At 50.2% G+C, this 19,138-nt stretch overlaps 1 protein-coding gene across 1 annotated transcript in view; it reads right to left on the bottom strand.

Moving 5' to 3' along the window:
* LOC121538046 (laminin subunit alpha-5-like) overlaps positions 1-19,138 on the bottom strand; it is a 224,751-nt gene that overhangs the window by 98,360 nt on the left and 107,253 nt on the right. The window contains exons 25-39 of the mRNA XM_045206924.1: positions 19,133-19,138; positions 17,152-17,255; positions 16,147-16,300; positions 15,641-15,804; positions 15,326-15,434; positions 14,151-14,230; positions 13,856-14,042; positions 13,403-13,529; positions 12,853-12,992; positions 12,101-12,216; positions 11,495-11,706; positions 11,110-11,311; positions 6,435-6,579; positions 5,976-6,116; positions 5,417-5,578 (exon numbers count right to left, since the gene is read on the bottom strand). The exon at positions 19,133-19,138 is cut by the window's right edge and continues 137 nt beyond it. Coding sequence (XP_045062859.1) covers positions 5,417-5,578; positions 5,976-6,116; positions 6,435-6,579; positions 11,110-11,311; positions 11,495-11,706; positions 12,101-12,216; positions 12,853-12,992; positions 13,403-13,529; positions 13,856-14,042; positions 14,151-14,230; positions 15,326-15,434; positions 15,641-15,804; positions 16,147-16,300; positions 17,152-17,255; positions 19,133-19,138 — 2,049 coding nt within the window. The remainder of the gene's footprint in view (positions 1-5,416; positions 5,579-5,975; positions 6,117-6,434; positions 6,580-11,109; positions 11,312-11,494; positions 11,707-12,100; positions 12,217-12,852; positions 12,993-13,402; positions 13,530-13,855; positions 14,043-14,150; positions 14,231-15,325; positions 15,435-15,640; positions 15,805-16,146; positions 16,301-17,151; positions 17,256-19,132) is intronic.

Below are 19,138 nucleotides of genomic sequence, written 5' to 3'. Positions count from 1 at the left end.
GAAAGAGAAACAAGAGGGGGAGAGTGAGACAGAAGATAGAGAGGAACAACGAGAAAGAGATAGAATGAGACAGAAAGAGACAGAGAAGACAGGAAGAGACAGAGAAGACAGAGAGAGACAGAGAAGACAGAAAGAGACAGAGAAGACAGAAAGAGACAGAGAAGACAGAAAGAGACAGAGAAGACAGGAAGAGACAGAGAAGACAGGAAGAGACAGAGAAGACAGGAAGAGACAGAGAAGACAGAAAGAGACAGAGAAGACAGGAAGAGACAGAAGACAGAAAGAGACAGAGAAGACAGGAAGTGACAGAGAAGACAGGAAGTGACAGAGAAGACAGGAAGAGACAGAGAAGACAGAAAGAGACAGAGAAGACAGGAAGAGACAGAGAAGACAGGAAGAGACAGAGAAGACAGTAAGAGACAGAGAAGACAGGAAGAGACAGAGAAGACAGTAAGAGACAGAAGACAGAAAGAGACAGAGAAGACAGGAAGAGACAGAGAACACAGGAAGAGACAGAGAAGACAGGAAGAGACAGAGAAGACAGTAAGAGACAGAAGACAGAAAGAGACAGAGAAGACAGGAAGAGACAGAGAACACAGGAAGAGACAGTGAAGACAGGAAGAGAGAAGACAGAAAGAGACAGAGAAGACAGGAAGAGACAGAGAAGACAGAAAGAGACAGAGAAGACAGAAAGAGACAGAGAAGACAGAAAGAGACAGAGAAGACAGGAAGAGACAGAGAAGACAGGAAGAGACAGAGAAAACAGGAAGAGACAGAGAAGACAGAAAGAGACAGAGAAGACAGGAAGAGACAGAAGACAGGAAGAGACAGAAGACAGAAAGAGACAGAGAAGACAGGAAGTGACAGAGAAGACAGGAAGAGACAGAGAAGACAGAAAGAGACAGAGAAGACAGGAAGAGACAGAGAAGACAGGAAGAGACAGAGAAGACAGTAAGAGACAGAAGACAGAAAGAGACAGAGAAGACAGGAAGAGACAGAGAAGACAGTAAGAGACAGAAGACAGAAAGAGACAGAGAAGACAGGAAGAGACAGAGAACACAGGAAGAGACAGAGAAGACAGTAAGAGACAGAAGACAGAAAGAGACAGAGAAGACAGGAAGAGACAGAGAAGAAAGTAAGTGACAGAAGACAGGGAGAGACAGAGAGTCTTGTGATCAGACAATACATGCTAGAGGAAGGTTAACTCAGCATGTTCAAAGGCAAGATAAAACCAGGTTTTATACTCTAGACAAAACAAAGATCCCTATCTCTATACACTCTCTCTGTCTGCACATCGTCTTTAGTGTGTGTGTGTGTATATACAGTGCTATGAAAAAGTATTTGCCCCCTTTCTAATTTTCTCTACTTTTGCATATTTGTGATACTGAATGTTATCAGATCTTCAACCAAAACCTAATATTAGATAAAGGGAACATAAGTGAACAAATAACACACCAATTACATATTTATTTCATTTATTTCATAAACAAAGTTATGCAACACCCAATTCCCCTGTGTGAAAAAGTAATTGCCCCCTTACACTCAATAACTGGTTGTGCCACCTTTAGCTGCAATGACTCCAACCAAATGCTTCCTGTAGTTGTTGATCAGTCTCTCACGTCGCTGTGGAGGAATTTTGGCCCACTCTTCCATGCAGAACTGCTTTAACTCAGTGACGTGTGGGTTTTCAAGCATGAACTGCTCGTTTCAAGTCCTGCCACATCATCTCAATTGGGATTAGGTCTGGACTTTGACTAGGCCATTCCAAAACTTCAAATTTGTTGCTTTTTAGCAATTTTCATGTAGACTTGATTGTGTGTTTTGGATCATTGTCTTGCTACATGACCCAGCTGCGCTTCAGCTTCACCTCACAGACGGATGGTCTGACATTCTCCTGTAGAATTCTCTGATGCAGAGTAGAATTCATGGTTCCTTCTATTAAGGCAAGTCGTCCAGGTCCTGAGGCAGCAAAGTATCCCCAAACCATCACACCACCACCACCATGCTTGACCATTGGTATGATGTTCTTACTGTGGAATGCAGTGTTTGGTTTTCGCCAGGCATAATGGGACCCATCTCGTCCAAAAAGTTGACTCACGTTTGCCAAAAAGCACCTGGATGATCATCAAGACTCTTGGAAGAACGTTCTATGGACAGATGATTCAAAAGTATAACTTTTTGGACGACATGGTTCCAGTAATGCCTGGCGAAAACCAAACTCTGCATTCCACAGTAAGAACACCCACCCCAGCAGCTCCCGCCCTCATCCACCCACCCCAGCAGCTCCCACCCACCCCAGCAGCTCCCGCCCTCTTCCACCCACCCCAGCAGCTCCCACCCACCCCAGCAGCTCCCGCCTCTCCAGCAGCTCCCGCCTCTCCCGCCCTCACCCACCCCAGTAGCTCCCGCCCTCTCCAGCAGCTCCCACCCACCCCAGCAGCTCCCGCCCACCCCAGCAGCTCCCGCCCACCCCAGCAGCTCCCGCCCACCCCAGCAGCTCCCGCCAGCAGCTCCCGCCCTTTCCAGCAGCTCCCACCCACCCCAGCAGCTCCCGCCCTCTCCAGCAGCTCCCGCCCTCTCCCGCCCTCACCCACCCACCCCAGTAGCTCCCGCCCTCTCCAGCAGCTCCCACCCACCCCAGCAGCTCCCGCCCACCCCAGCAGCTCCCGCCCTCTCCAGCAGCTCCCGCCCTTTCCAGCAGCTCCCGCCCCTCACCCACCCACCCCAGCAGCTCCCCGCCCACCCCAGCAGCTCCCGCCCTCTCCAGCAGCTCCCGCCCTTTCCAGCAGCTCCCGCCTCACCCACCCACCCCAGCAGCTCCCGCCCACCCCAGCAGTTCCCACCCTCACCCACCCCAGCAGCTCCCACCCACCCCACCCTCTCCCACCCACCCCAGCAGCTCCCCGCCCTCTCCAGCAGCTCCCGCCCACCCCAGCAGCTCCCGCCCACCCCAGCAGCTCCCGCCCTCTCCAGCAGCTCCCGCCCTTTCCAGCAGCTCCCACCCACCCCAGCAGCTCCCGCCTCTCCAGCAGCTCCCGCCCTCTCCCGCCCTCACCCACCCACCCCAGTAGCTCCCGCCCTCTCCAGCAGCTCCCACCCACCCCAGCAGCTCCCGCCCCACCCCAGCAGCTCCCGCCTCTCCAGCAGCTCCCGCCCTCTCCAGCAGCTCCCGCCCTTTCCAGCAGCTCCCGCCCTCACCCACCCACCCCAGCAGCTCCCGCCCCACCCCAGCAGCTCCCGCCCTCTCCAGCAGCTCCCGCCCTTTCCAGCAGCTCCCGCCCTCACCCACCCACCCCAGCAGCTCCCGCCCACCCCAGCAGTTCCCACCCTCACCCACCCCAGCAGCTCCCACCCACCCCAGCAGCTCCCACCCACCCCACCCTCTCCCACCCACCCCAGCAGCTCCCGCCCACCCCAGCAGCTCCCACCCTCTCCCACCCACCCCAGCAGCTCCCGCCCTCTCCAGCAGCTCCCGCCTCTCCAGTAGCTCCCACCCCCACCCACCCCAGCAGCTCCCGCCCTCTCCAGCAGCTCCCGCCCACCCCACAGCTCCCACCCACCCCAGCACTCCCGCCCACCCAGCAGCTCCCGCCCTCTCCAGCAGCTCCCGCCCTTTCCAGCAGCTGCCACCCACCCCAGCAGCTCCCGCCCTCTCCAGCAGCTCCCGCCCTCTCCTGCCCTCACCCACCCACCCCAGTAGCTCCCGCCCTCTCCAGCAGCTCCCACCCACCCCAGCAGCTCCCGCCCACACCAGCAGCTCCCGCCCTCTCCAGCAGCTCCCACCCACCCCAGCAGCTCCCGCCCACCCCAGCAGCTCCCGCCCTCTCCAGCAGCTCCCGCCCTTTCCAGCAGCTCCCGCCCTCACCCACCCACCCCAGCAGCTCCCACCCACCCCAGCAGCTCCCGCCCTCTCCAGCAGCTCCCGCCCACCCCAGCAGCTCCCGCCCTCTCCAGCAGCTCCCCGCCCACCCCAGCAGCTCCCGCCCACCCCAGCAGCTCCCGCCCTCTCCAGCAGCTCCCGCCCTTTCCAGCAGCTCCCACCCACCCCAGCAGCTCCCGCCCTCTCCAGCAGCTCCCGCCCTCTCCCGCCCTCACCCACCCACCCCAGTAGCTCCCCGCCCTCTCCAGCAGCTCCCACCCACCCCAGCAGCTCCCGCCCACACCAGCAGCTCCCGCCCTCTCCAGCAGCTCCCACCCACCCCAGCAGCTCCCGCCCACCCCAGCAGTTCCCACCCTCACCCACCCCAGCAGCTCCCACCCTCTCCAGCAGCTCCCGCCCTTTCCAGCAGCTCCCGCCCTCACCCACCCACCCCAGCAGCTCCCGCCCACCCCAGCAGCTCCCGCCCTCTCCAGCAGCTCCTGCCCTTTCCAGCAGCTCCCGCCCTCACCCACCCACCCCAGCAGCTCCCGCCCACCCCAGCAGCTCCGCCCTCTCCAGCAGCTCCCGCCCTTTCCAGCAGCTCCCGCCCACCCCAGCAGTTCCCACCCTCTCCCACCCCAGCAGCTCCCACCCACCCCAGCAGCTCCCACCCACCCCAGCAGTTCCCACCCTCTCCCACCCCAGCAGCTCCCACCCACCCCAGCAGCTCCCACCCACCCCACCCTCTCCCACCCACCCCAGCAGCTCCCGCCCACCCCAGCAGCTCCCACCCTCTCCCACCCACCCCAGCAGCTCCCGCCCTCTCCAGTAGCTCCCACCCACCCCACCCTCTCCCACCCACCCCAGCAGCTCCCGCCCACCCCAGCAGCTCCCACCCTCTCCCACCCACCCCAGCAGCTCCCGCCCTCTCCAGCAGCTCCCGCCCTCTCCAGTAGCTCCCACCCTCTCCCACCCACCCCACCCTCTCCCACCCACCCCAGCAGCTCCCGCCCTCTCCAGTAGCTCCCACCCCTCTCCCACCCACCCCACCCTCTCCCACCCACCCCAGCAGCTCCCGCCCTCTCCAGCAGCTCCCGCCCTCTCCACTAGCTCCCGCCCACCCCAGCAGCTCCCGCCCACCCCAGCAGCTCCCGCCCTCTCCAGCAGCCCCCCACCCACCCCAGCAGCTCCCACCCACCCCAGCAGCTCCCCGCCTCTCCAGTAGCCCCCCCCACCCACCCACCCCAGCAGCTCCCACCCACCCCAGCAGCTCCCGCCCACCCCAGCAGCTCCTGCCCACCCCACCCTCTCCCACCCTTTAACAGACAATGGGCCAGAGGTGTCAGCCTTACTAGCAGTAAGTCGCTCTGGATCAGTGTCTGCTAAATTACTAAAATGTACAAATGTTGAACTCTCTGAACCTATAATCATGCAATGTACTGTATGTATGCTATGTTGATGAGGTGACATGCCATTTATATATATATATAACAACATTGTGATGAAGACTATTTTCAATAATAACATGTATTTTATCCTGCGGTATCTTGCCAGTACCTTGTCTCCCAGGTAGGTTCTAGGAGCGTGCCAGTGGAGGTCTTGGTAGACATCAGGTACGTCACTAAGGTCAGCCTTTACCAGATCCTGACCAGGATATACCGTCACAGGGACTTCCTGTCTGTCTGCTCCCAGCAGAACCCAGCCCATCATGTCCATCACCTACAGAGACGTTATAATAACATGACATTATAATATCACATTAATATAACACTTCCTGTCTGTCTGCTCCCAGCAGCATTCAGACCATCACGTCCATCACCCGTGGATTATACAGATTATATATTACAACACATAACAATGTTAATACGTATTAACAAACGTTACTTAAACCACTCAGCATTGATTAAAAACATGCTTAAATTGTGTTGCAGCATAAAAAGTACATCTCCTGTTGCACTATAGCCTGGAAACCTGTTGAGCAAACACACAAACACACAAACACGCAAACACGCAAACACGCAAACACGCAAACACGCAAACACGCAAACACGCAAACACACAAACACACAAACACACAACTATAAGCACAACCCCCGTCTGCTGTGATGTCCCCTACCTCCGTCCGTCGTTTCCCCGAGCTGTGACAGCGGTCGGTGGCTCCGAAACAGAAACAGGAAGTGCAGCCTTTAGGGTTGGCGGGATCCAGGTGGAAGGTTCCCACTCTGCACTGGTCACAACGACCACCCTGGACATTCTCCTGAAACGGGAAGAGTGAGTGTAAGTCGGCTACTTGATGTCCTTGTGTGAGGATCTGCCGAATATATCAAAATCGAAGGACCATGAAATATAAAATAACTAAATCTGCCTCGAAATACCAAATGTACGGGTGCAATAATGGACAGCCTTTTTAAAAGGATTCATTATGTTATGTAGCAGAGAGAGGGAATACATTTTTACATTGACATTGAAGTAAAAAGTCCAGAGAGGTGAGCTCATGGACACTAGCTATGGCGGTAACTAGGATGGAGTAAAACATGGACGGTAGGGAGTGTGGGACACAGACAGTTGATCTGACCTTGCAGAGGCATCGTCCCGTGTAAGGGTCACACACGTCCTCCTCTGTCCCCGCGTCGTTGCAGTCACATGGCCTACAGTCGGGGTAACCATAGAAACCAAGGGTGCAGCGATCACACTGACGACCAATTATGTTGTTCCTGCACCTGAGAGAAGATAACAAAAGGAACAGTCATTCGGTAGATAATATCACAGTACACAGAGAGAATATTCATTATGAACTGTCATTCACCTGATGTGAGCATTTCGGCAGTAGTCAAATATTTGTATTGACTCAAATAAAAAAATAAAAAATGTATGATGATTCTCATTTTTATTAATTGCAGAATGTCTCCAAAGACAATAATCACTCTACACGTGTCTCTGTTTTCAGTGGTGCGTGTGTGTGTGTGTCCATGCGTATATGTCTGCATGCCTGTGTGTTTGCATGCATCTGTTTCGCTGTGTGTGTGTGTGTGTGTGTGTGTGTGTGTGTCAGTATACAGTGGCTTGCGAAGGTATTCACCCCCCTTTGGCATTTTTCCTATTTTGTTGCCTTACAACCTGGAATTAAAATGGATTTTTGGGGCATTTGTATCATTTGATTTACACAACATGCCTACCACTTTGAAGATGCAAAATATTTTTTGGGGGGTGAAACAAACAAGAAATAAGATTTAAAAAAAAAAGAAAACTTGAGCGTGCATAACTATTCACACCCCCAAAGTCAATACTTTGTAGAGACACTTTTTGCAGCAATTACAGCTGCAAGTCTCTTGGGGTATGTCTCTATAAGCTTGGCACATCTAGCCACTGGGATTTTTGCCCATTCTTCAAGGCAAAACTGCTCCAGCTCCTTCACGTTGGATGGGTTCCGCTGGTGTACAGCAATCTTTAAGTCATACCACAGATTCTCAATTGGATTGAGGTCCGGGCTTTGACTAGGCCATTCCAAGGCATTTAAATGTTTCCCCTTAAACCACTCAAGTGTTGCTTTAGCAGTATGCTTAGGGTCATTGTCCTGCTGGAAGGTGAACCTCCGTCTCAGTCTCAAATCTCTGGAAGACGGAAACAGGTTTCCCTCAAGAATTTCCCTGTATTTAGCGCCATTCATCATTCCTTCAATTCTGACCAGTTTCCCAGTCCCTGCCGATGAAAAACATCCCCACAACATGATGCTGCCACCACAATGCTTCACTGTGGGGATGGTGTTCTCGGGGTGATGAGAGGTGTTGGGTTTGCGCCAGACATAGCGTTTTCCTTGATGGCCAAAAAGCTCAATTTTGTTTGCTTATTTTTTTCTTTAAGCAATGGCTTTTTTCTGGCCACTCTTCCGTAAAGCCCAGCTCTGTGGAGCATACGGCTTAAAGTGGTCCTATGGACAGATACTTCAATCTACGCTGTGGAGCTTTGCAGCTCCTTCAGGGTTATCTTTGGTCTCTTTGTTGCCTCTCTGATTAATGCCCTCCTTGCCTGGTCCGTGAGTTTTGGTGGGCAGCCCTCTCTTGGCAGGTTTGTTGTGGTGACATATGTTCATTATGACCAAACAGTTCTATTTTTGTTTCATCAGACCAGAGGACATTTCTCCAAAAAGTACGATCTTTGTCCCCATGTGCAGTTGCAAACCGTTGTCTGGCTTTTTTATGGCGGTTTTGGAGCAGTGGCTTCTTCCTTGCTGAGCGGCCTTTCAGGTTATGTCGATATAGGACTCGTTTTACTGTGGATATAGATACTTTTGAACCTGTTTCCTCCAGCATCTTCACAAGGTCCTTTGCTGTTGTTCTGGGATTGATTTGCACCTTTCGCACCAAAGTATGTTAATCTCTAGGAGACAGAACGCGTCTCCTTCCTGAGCGGTATGACGGCTGCGTGGTCCCATGGTGTTTATACTTGCGTACTATTGTTTGTACAGATGAACGTGGTACCTTCAGGCGTTTGGAAATTGTTCCCAAGGATGAACCAGACTTGTGGAGGTCTACACATTTTTTTCTGAGGTCTTGGCTGATTTTGCTTGACATCATGGGAAAATCAAAAGAAGAGGCACTGAGTTTGAACATAGGCCTTGAAATACATCCACAGGTACACCTCCAATTGACTCAAATGATGTCAATTAGCCTATCAGAAGCTTGTAAAGCCATGACATCATTTTCTGGAATTTTCCAAGCTGTTTAAAGGCACAGTCAACTTAGTGTATGTAGGAGAGGAGAGGGGAGGGGAGGAGAGGAGAGGGGAGGGGAGAGGAGACAGTACAACAGAGGATAAGAGAGGAGAGGGGAGCAGAGGCTACATGAGAGAAGAGGAGAGGAGTGTGGAGGAGAGGAAAGGAGAGGAGAGGGAGGGAGGGAGGGTATAAGAGAGGAGAGGGGAGAAGGGGAGAGGGGAGAGGAGCAGAGGAGAGGAGAGGGGAGTAAAGGAGAGGGGAGTAAAGGGGAGGGGAGGGGAGGGGATGGGAGCAGAGGAGAGGGTACAAGAGAGAAGAGGGGAGCAGAGGGGAGTGAAGGAGAGGGGAGGAGAGGGTACAAAAGAGAAGAGGGGAGGAGAGGAGAGGGTACAAGAGAGGAGAGGAGAGGAGAGGGTACAAGAGAGGAGAGGGAGGAGAGGAGAGGAGAGGAGAGGAGAGGAGAGGAGAGAGGAGAGAGAGGAGAGAGAGGAGAGGAGAGGAGAGGAGAGGAGAGAGAGGAGAGGAGAGGAGAGGAGAGGAGAGGAGTGGAGGAGAGGGGAGGGGAGGGGAGTGAAGGAGAGGGGAGGGGATGCCCTGTCCTCAGTTCTCATGACCTATATGAGTGCTGGATATCTTTTCATTCAAGCTTGATAACTCCTAGGTTACAGCACCCAAAGATGTATGGATGTCTCCGTTTAAGAGTTGAGCAGGCCAGATGTATCGATGTCTCCGTTTAAGAGTTGAGCAGGCCAGATGTATCGATGTCTCCGTTTAAGAGTTGAGCAGGCCAGATGTATGGATGTCTCCGTTTAAGAGTTGAGCAGGCCAGATGTATCGATGTCTCCGTTTAAGAGTTGAGCAGGCCAGATGTATCGATGTCTCCGTTTAAGAGTTGAGCAGGCCAGATGTATGGATGTCTCCGTTTAAGAGTTGAGCAGGCCAGATGTATCGATGTCTCCGTTTAAGAGTTGAGCAGGCCAGATGTATCGATGTCTCCGTTTAAGAGTTGAGCAGGCCAGATGTATGGATGTCTCCGTTTAAGAGTTGAGCAGGCCAGATGTATGGATGTCTCCGTTTAAGAGTTGAGCAGGCCAGATGTATGGATGTCTCCGTTTAAGAGTTGAGCAGGCCAGATGTATGGATGTCTCTGTTTAAGAGTTCAGCAGGCCAGATGTATCAATGTCTCCGTTTAAGAGTTGAGCAGGCCAGATGTATCGATGTCTCCGTTTAAGAGTTGAGCAGGCCAGATGTATCGATGTCTCCGTTTCAGAGTTCAGCAGGCCAGATGTATGGATGTCTCCGTTTAAGAGTTGAGCAGGCCAGATGTATCGATGTCTCCGTTTAAGAGTTGAGCAGGCCAGATGTATCGATGTCTCCGTTTAAGAGTTGAGCAGGCCAGATGTATCGATGTCTCCGTTTAAGAGTTGAGCAGGCCAGATGTATGGATGTCCCCGTTTAAGAGTTGAGCAGGCCAGATGTATCGATGTCTCCGTTTAAGAGTTGAGCAGGCCAGATGTATCGATGTCTCCGTTTAAGAGTTGAGCAGGCCAGATGTATCGATGTCTCCGTTTAAGAGTTGAGCAGGCCAGATGTATCGATGTCTCCGTTTAAGAGTTGAGCAGGCCAGATGTATCGATGTCTCCGTTTAAGAGTTGAGCAGGCCAGATGTATTGATGTCTCCGTTTAAGAGTTGAGCAGGCCAGATGTATCGATGTCTCCGTTTAAGAGTTGAGCAGGCCAGATGTATCGATGTCTCCGTTTAAGAGTTGAGCAGGCCAGATGTATCGATGTCTCCGTTTAAGAGTTGAGCAGGCCAGATTCTGTTATTTTTAACATTTCTATCTACAACCTGCTGCTTAACCTCAGACGGTCTGTCCACTTGTTTCTCTTGACCAGCAGCACTCTGTGGCCCAGTTTGGCCCATGTCCTAGATTGGCATTTCAGAGCCCAAAAAAAGACCAACCCAGTGCAGATAGATACTGCTAGCTACATTCATGGCTGAACAACAAAAATACATAAATGATTGTTACTAATTTAGGAGCTGGTCAAAGAGTCACGATTTGGCAAGTAGAGCTGGGTAATATGACAGCAATCCGAGAATGCCTCAGAAGGCTATGTTACAGCGAAAGGGACACACTTTTTAAGGTAGTAATTTCTAAGGGAGTAGGGCACTTGAACCATGCTTGTGTGAGAAGCAACCTTGATTGAGACTGGAGGACTTACATTAGCTAACAAAGCAAATGGCTGGACTCTAGCTTAGATGGCTAACACAGTCTTATGGCACCTCTAGAACCCCGCCTCTAGAACCCCGCCTCTAGAACCCCACCTTTAGAACCCCACCTTTAGAACCCCGCCTCTAGAACCCCGCCTCTAGAACCCCGCCTCTAGAACCCCGCCTCTAGAACCCCGCCTCTAGAACCCCGCCTCTAGAACCCAGTTGGTCACAGGTACTTTAATTTGTTTTATCTGCACTGTCCACTGTTGGTGTCACAGCTTTAGCTAGGCTTTAGCTTAGTGGGCTAACACAGTCTCGTACCTGCACTGTCCACTGTTGGTGTCACAGCTGACGTCGAGGGCGGTGACTCCAGGTCGGGAGCAGTTGCAGACCTCACAGCCGACCAGAGGATGACAGCCGAACGCCTGGGGCTCACACTGGACACACTCTGGGAGCAGGGTCCTCGGAGGGCAGACACAGTCTCCTGTCACCGGCTCACACAGCCGTGTACCACACTGACACGCTGCAGGGGAGAGGAGGGGAGGGGAGAGGAGGGGAGTTAGGGTGGTGTTGAAGTGAATGAATACAAGGACACAGACACAAAGTACAATAAACAAAACAACACATTCAGTTTCCTCCCCCGTCCCTCCTCCCTCCTAGGCATTCAGCTAAATTAAATTAATCCAGGCCCTGTGTAGTAACTCACGTCTACAGTTGGGGAATCCCCAGTAGCCCGTGGCACACTGGGAGCAGTCTCTGCCGATTACGTTAGGTCTGCACTGGCACTGCCCTCCGAAGGGTTGGCAGGTATCGCTGTCCGCGCCCACCTCATGGCACCCACAGGGCATGGCACCGTTGTTGAAGAACGCAGAGAGAGAGATGGCTGAACTACGACAGAATGGAGAGGCTGTGGCAGGACTGGAGCGAGAGGGGGGGGGAGAGAAGAAACACGGGAGGAGAGTCTCTTGTTAGTCTCTTGTGACAGACGATTAGCAGTCCAGCTATTGTGGCCAATAAAATTTGATTTGATTGGCCAGCGCCCTGGGGAGATTTGGTTCTGGGTACTGAAATTATATTTGAGCAAGTATATCTACTACTGTAGCTTTTATTAGCTTTTACATTTTAGTCATTAGGGCAAGGCAATTAGGGTTAAGTGCCTTGCTCAAGGGCACATCGACAGATTTTTCACCTAGTCGGCTCGGGGATTAGAACCAGCGACCTTTCGGTTACTGGCACAACGCTCTTAACCACTAAGCTACCTGCCGCCCCATGACATCAACATAGACACAGAGATGATGTACAGTAAACTCACTCGATGTAGAAGCTGTTCTGTCCACAGTTGCTGATGAAGTCATATGATTTGTCCAGAGGTTCTTCGGACAGGTAACCGGAGCTGTAGCTGCCCTCTGGGACCACCAGAACATAGTCCTAATACAAACATATGTAACAGGTGTAAAATATCATATGTTAATCAGAAATGTATCATTTTATCCAAACTTCGAGTTCCTCAGTAGTAGTAATTTTTTACTGTGACAATGTGAGGTTTGGTGTGAGAGACAATGTGAGGTTTGGTGTGAGAGTCAATGTGAGGTTTGGTGTGAGAGTCAATGTGAGGTTTGGTGTGAGAGACAATGTGAGGTTTGGTGTGAGAGACAATGTGAGGTTTGGTGTGAGAGTCAATGTGAGGTTTGGTGTGAGAAACAATGTGAGGTTTGGTGTGAGAGTCAATGTGAGGTTTGGTGTGAGAGACAATGTGAGGTTTGGTGTGAGAGTCAATGTGAGGTTTGGTGTGAGAGTCAATGTGAGGTTTGGTGTGAGAGACAATGTGAGGTTTGGTGTGAGAGACAATGTGAGGTTTGGTGTGAGAGTCAATGTGAGGTTTGGTGTGAGAGACAATGTGAGGTTTGGTGTGAGAGTCAATGTGAGGTTTGGTGTGAGAGTCAATGTGAGGTTTGGTGAGAGAGACAATGTGAGGTTTGGTGTGAGATATGAGCTAGAATCAGCGGATCTATGTATCTTTCAGTGCAGTGTAGACATTGGCCCAGTCTTCCTGGATGGACTCACCAGCCAGAGGGTTTTTCCATCAGGGACCTGGACAGTCAGGAAGATCTCGTTGTCCGTCACGTCCAGAATGATCTGGTTCTCGGAGATCAGAACACTACGGCAACCGTAACCATGGGGACAGAAGGAGGCGTTGGCATGGCCTGGAAGAGGAATGATGATAATTCACATCACAAAGAGATTACAACTGTCAAAAGATTCAACTGTCAAAAGATTCAACTGTCAAAAGATTCAACTGTCAAAAGATTCAACTGTCAAAAGAATCAACTGTCAAAAGAATCAACTGGCAAAAGAATCAACTGTCAAAAGATTTAGCTGATTTTTCAGTCGCCTTACCTGGTTCCTGTGTTTTGCTCATTTGAATCATTTATGAAAGTCCTAAAATTATTCTGCTATTGAGCTTTTTTTAGGACCTAAAATGACAGTTCATGGCTTTATCGTTGACTTTCATACATAAATGTTTGACTAGGAATGCCTTGAAGATTGACCAGTAGATCACGATCGACAGATTGGTGACCACTGATGTAGGTGGTGTGGGTTTAGGGGGGCTCACCCTGCCAGATGCGTCCCCCGTTGATGAAGACCTGGACAGGGTAGGTGGGGTGGAGGGGCTGGTGGTAGTGAAGAATGAACACGTAGCGACCCAGAGTGTGGACACGGGCAGAGTACACTGCTGCATTCTGGAGGACAGGAAGAGACAGAAGATATTTACATTCATCCCTGCATGGCTAAGTCATTATTTGGGCAGAAGACTACAGTGAAAAGTTAAAAACTAGTAGTATGTGACTTTCAGAATATGTTATCAATATGTGGGGGACTGACTGTGAGGGGAGATCTAGAAAGAGAGGAGAGTTAGGAAACGGGTTGTTGCTTTTTGATAATGAATGAACACCTAAACAACACCTAAAGTCAGCTCTCTCTTGAGAAAGAGGTTCTCAAATAAAACGTCCTGGACCAGGTACCAGAGTAAAATGATCGACAAAATAAATTATATTTGAAGAGGTACCTGGGTGGTATCAAGGCGGACTTGGTTATCCGCAGCGGTGGGAGGACGGTCTCCGCTGGGCCAGTGAGGGGCGTCTGCCGCTTCAGCAGGGGAGGCCAGGACAGGCTCCTGGACCGATGACCCTTGACTTTCCTTCAACACCAGCGAATCAGATGGGGTCTGGAACCTCGACGCGATACAGGACAAACTGGGGAGGGAAGAAAAAGAGGAGGGAGTGGAAGAGGAGAGGAGAGGAGAGGGTAGAGCAAGGTGATGGTAAAGGGTAGGTGATGGTAAAGGTGCTTGGTCTGGTTACCTGTCAGGTGAGATACAGTGGACCTTAGGCGCCAGGTATTCCATGGTGAACTTCTCCCAGGGAACCAGGTACACTTTGTGCTGGAAAACACAAGATACATGTCAGCAAATGTATAGACCTTATATTATATCTCCCTATAGATCCTAAACATCCGGGAACCAGGTACACTTTGTGCTAGAGGAAAGATAAACAAAAGTGATTTAAAGGCCCAGTGCAGTCAAAAATGTTATTTCCCTGTGTTCTATACATATTTCCACACTATGAGGTTGGAATAATACTGTGAAATATAATGCCCTTTTAGTATTAGAGCTGTTTGAAAAGACCACCTGAAATTTCAGCCTGTTTTGGTGGGATGGAGTTCTGTCCTTCCATGGTGACATCACCATGTGCTAAATTAGTCAAGAGACCAATAAGAAAGAGAGTTCCTAAACCTCTCTGTCAATAACAGCAAATTTTCAGTAAGATTTCCTGGTAAAATTCTTGCTTGAGAAATTGCTCTTTGCTAAGAAGCTATTTTTTTAATTAATTTTTTTACAATTTTAACCGAAAAACAATCACAATAAGGTACTTCATTGTTCCCAAGAAATGATTCGATATTGAGATAAAAACGGCTGCAGAGGACCTTCAACCGACGCAAATACAAAGGGGTGAGAGGTGACAGGCTTGTCTTGTGCCTCTACCAATAAAGATCACATTTGAAACATGAGGTCAAACAATGGGTGTCCCAATAATCTCTCCTTCCTCCTGAAGTGGGCACTTGTTCACTACTCCCCACTAGTTTAAAAGCATTGGATTGGTGTAGGCGTGGGCTAAAAGGGAGTTTCCACATCAAATCATTTCCTTTTTCAAATCCATGAAGGTAAGTGAATGAATGCACACTTCAGGAGAAAGGAGAGATGATTTAGAAGCCAGGCATCGCTGACTATCTTCTGCTCTGTGTTTGACCGCATCATGTTGATAAAGCAGCAGGAAGCCTGGCGGTTAAGAGCGTTGGGGCCAGTAACCGAAAGGTCGCTGGTTCGAATCCAGGAGCCGATTAGGTGAAAAATCAGTCAATGTGTGCTTGAGCAAAGCACTTAACCCTAATTGCTCCTGTAAATCGCTCTGGATTAGAGCGTCTGCTAAATGACTAACATGTAGATGTAATTTATATGCATGTTAAGCTACAGTATTACCAGGAAGAAGCTGGCTCTGTCAGCGATCAGTTGGACCTCAGCATCAGTAGAGAGGGTGAAGACAGCCACGCGATTCATCTCATCAATGGTTACCACCCGACACAGGAAACTACACACAGACGAGAGAGAGAGAGAGAGAGAGAGAGAGAGAGAGAGAGAGAGAGAGAGAGAGAGAGAGAGAGAGAGAGAGAGAGAGAGAGAAATGATCAGTCAAGCTACACATTGAGAAGAGATACCATCCATTCATTTAAACACCAATGGCAGCCAGCTTTCTTTGTTGACGGCAACAGCTGTACGCAAAACACACACACATACCTGTATTTGCAGTGCAGCAGCGTGACATGGTGCTGGTGTGTCCTTCCGCCAGGTGTGTTGACAGACACAGAGATGGTCTGTGGTGCTTCGTCCTCACTGGCGTATTCTACCACCAGAACATAGTCCCCTGGACGCGGCACCCGACTACGCATCTGGACATTCAGCTGGGAGAGGAGACTTTTTTATTTATTTTTATTTCACCTTTATTTAACCAGGTAAACCAGTTGAGAACAAGTTCTCATTTACAACTGCGACCTGGCCAAGACAAAGCAAAGCAGTGCGATAAAAACAACAACACAGAGTTAGATATGGGGTAAAACAAAACAAAGTCAAAAATACAACAGAAATACAGAAACAACCTATTACAGTCAGTGGTTCAGTCCTTACACTTAAAGTTATACCATACTCATCCATACCATCAAACTCACATTGCACTCACCATCACAATCACGCTCACTCACACACACTCACTCACACGTTCACACCCACGCTCCTTCTCTACTCACATTGCTGCCGCTGCAGATAGCCATGTCGGGGTGGCGAGGGGTTATCCTCTCCTGGTGGCAGGGTCGGGGCAGGTGGTTGTCGAACCTGCAGCTGGCATCGTTACCAGAGATGGAGGGGAACCCATCCAGAGACAGATAATTGTAGAGCAAACAGCTATCAGGGAGAGACACAGAGAGACAGGTTAGACAAGTTCAATTTAATTACAATTAAATATAACATAAATATTGACCGTTTAGAAAATCTGAACAGTGTGTACTAAAATAATATGACTTTCAAGTTTGTGATTAACATCCAATGCAACAGACAAAAATAATGCAGGAGGGATGAAGAGGAGGGGTGAAGAGGAAGAGGAGGAGGAGGTGAAAGAAGAGGGGGAAGAGGTGGAGATGGAGGAGAAAGAGGAGGACGAGGAGGTGGAGATGGAGGAGGACGAGGAGGTGGAGATGGAGGAGGACGAGGAGGTGGAGATGGAGGAGGAAGAGGAGGACGAGGAGGTGGAGATGGAGGAGGAAGAGGTGGACGAGGAGGTGGAGATGGAGGAGGAAGAGGAGGAGGAGGTGGAGATAGAGGAGGACGAGAGATGGAGATGGAGGAGGAAGAGGTGGAAGAGGACGAGGAGGTGGAGATGGAGGAGGAAGAGGAGGACGAGGAGGTGGAGGAGGAAGACGAGGACGAGGAGGTGGAGATGGAGGAGGAAGAGGAGGACGAGGAGGTGGAGATGGAGGAGGAAGAGGAGGTGGAGATGGAGGAGGAAGAGGAGGAGGTGGAGATGGAGGAGGAAGAGGAGGACGAGGAGGTGGAGATGGAGGAGGAAGAGGAGGTGGAAGAGGTGGAAGAGGTGGAAGAGGACGAGGAGGTGGAGATGGAGGAGGAAGAGGAGGACGAGGAGGTGGAGATGGAGGAGGAAGAGGAGGATGAGTTGGAGATGGAGGAGGAAGAGGTGGAAGAGGAGGATGAGGAGGAGGAGCAAGAGGTGGAAATGAAGAAGATTCAACTGGACTTACTTGTGGCTGGTGTCGGGTGCAGGCCTGTAGGTGCATGGCTCAGTCACTTTGATCTGGAGGATGGGAGCTTCATAGTAGGCACTGGGCAGGAGCACCAGGTAGTCCTGGGTTCAAAAACAGACTCCACATCAATCACAAGTCATCCATTTAAATCATATACAGTGAGTGAAAAAAGTATTTGATCCCCTGCTGATTTTGTACGCTTGCCCACTGACAAAGACATGATCAGTCTATAATTTTAATGGTAGGTTTATTTGAACAGTGAGAGACAGAATAACAACAAAATAATCCAGAAAAACGCATGTCAAAAATGTTATCAATTGATTTTGCATTTTAATGAGGGAAATAAGTATTTGACCCCTCTGCAAAACATGACTTAGTACTTGGTGGCAAAACCCTTGTTGGCAATCACAGAGGTCAGACGTTTCTTGTAGTTGGCCACCAGGTTTGCACACATCTCAGGAGGGATTTTGTCCCACTCCTCTTTGCAGATCTTCTCCAAGTCATTAAGGTTTCGAGGCTGACGTTTGGCAACTCGAACCTTCAGCTCCCTCCACAGATTTTCTATGGGATTAAGGTCTGGAGACTGGCTAGGCCACTCCAGGACCTTAATGTGCTTCTTCTTGAGCCACTCCTTTGTTGCCTTGGCCGTGTGTTTTGGGTCATTGTCATGCTGGAATACCCATCCACGACCCATTTTCAATGCCCTGGCTGAGGGAAGGAGATTCTCACCCAAGATTTGACAGTACATGGCCCCATCCATCGTCCCTTTTATGCGGTGAAGTTGTCCTGTCCCCTTAGCAGAAAAACACCCCCAAAGCATAATGTTTCCACCTCCATGTTTGACGGTGGGGATGGTGTTCTTGGGGTCATAGGCAGCATTCCTCCTCCTCCAAACACGGCGAGTTGAGTTGATGCCAAACAGCTCCATTTTGGTCTCATCTGACCACAACACTTTCACCCAGTTCTCCTCTGAATCATTCAGATGTTCATTGGCAAACTTCAGAAGGCCCTGTATATGTGCTTTCTTGAGCAGGGGGACCTTGCGGGCGCTGCAGGATTTCAGTCCTTCACGGCGTAGTGTGTTACCAATTGTTTTCTTGGTGACTATGGTCCCAGCTGCCTTGAAATCATTGACAAGATCCTCCTGTGTAGTTCTGGGCTGATTCCTCACCGTTCTCATGATCATTGCAACTCCACGAGGTGAGATCTTGCATGGAGCCCCAGGCCGAGGGAGATTGACAGTTATTTTGTGTTTCTTCCATTTGCGAATAATCGCACCAACTGTTGTCACCTTCTCACCAAGCTGCTTGGCGATGGTCTTGTAGCCCATTCCAGCCTTGTGTAGGTCTACAATCTTTTCCCTGACATCCTTGGAGAGCTCTTTGGTCTTGGCCATGGTGGAGAGTTTGGAATCTGATTGATTGATTGCTTCTGTGGATAGGTGTCTTTTATACAGGTAACAAGCTGAGATTAGGGGCACTCCCTTTAAGAGTGTGTTCCTAATCTCAGCTCGTTACCTGTATAAAAGACACCTGGGAGCCAGAAATCTTTCTGATTGAGAGGGGGTCAAATACTTATTTCCCTCATTAAAAAATGCAAATCAATTTATAACATTTTTGACATGCGTTTTTTCTGGTTTTATTTTGTTGTTATTCTGTCTCTCACTGTTCAAATAAACCTACCATTAAAATTATAGACTGATCATTTCTTTGTCAGTGGGCAAACGTACAAAATCAGCAGGGGATCAAATACTTTTTTCCCCCTCACTGTACATTATGGCAAATGTCATATGTCACAATGTATTATGCACTGGCCAACAACACCAGGTGGTCCTATAGGGAGGACAATGGATGTTCCACACTCAGACTCCACATCTGGCATATACTTCATCCATTTAAAATGGCCATCATGGTCAACTTCCGACTTCCTAAATCTGGGTTGAACAGTAGTAACAGTATCCAATGTATAGGCTTCTCACCAGCAG

Source organism: Coregonus clupeaformis, chromosome 24 (genome assembly GCF_020615455.1).
Source record: "Coregonus clupeaformis isolate EN_2021a chromosome 24, ASM2061545v1, whole genome shotgun sequence".
Classification (NCBI taxonomy): Eukaryota; Metazoa; Chordata; class Actinopteri; order Salmoniformes; family Salmonidae; genus Coregonus; species Coregonus clupeaformis.
Note: the sequence above shows the minus strand (reverse complement) of the source record. Positions and strands in the feature narration are given on the sequence as shown.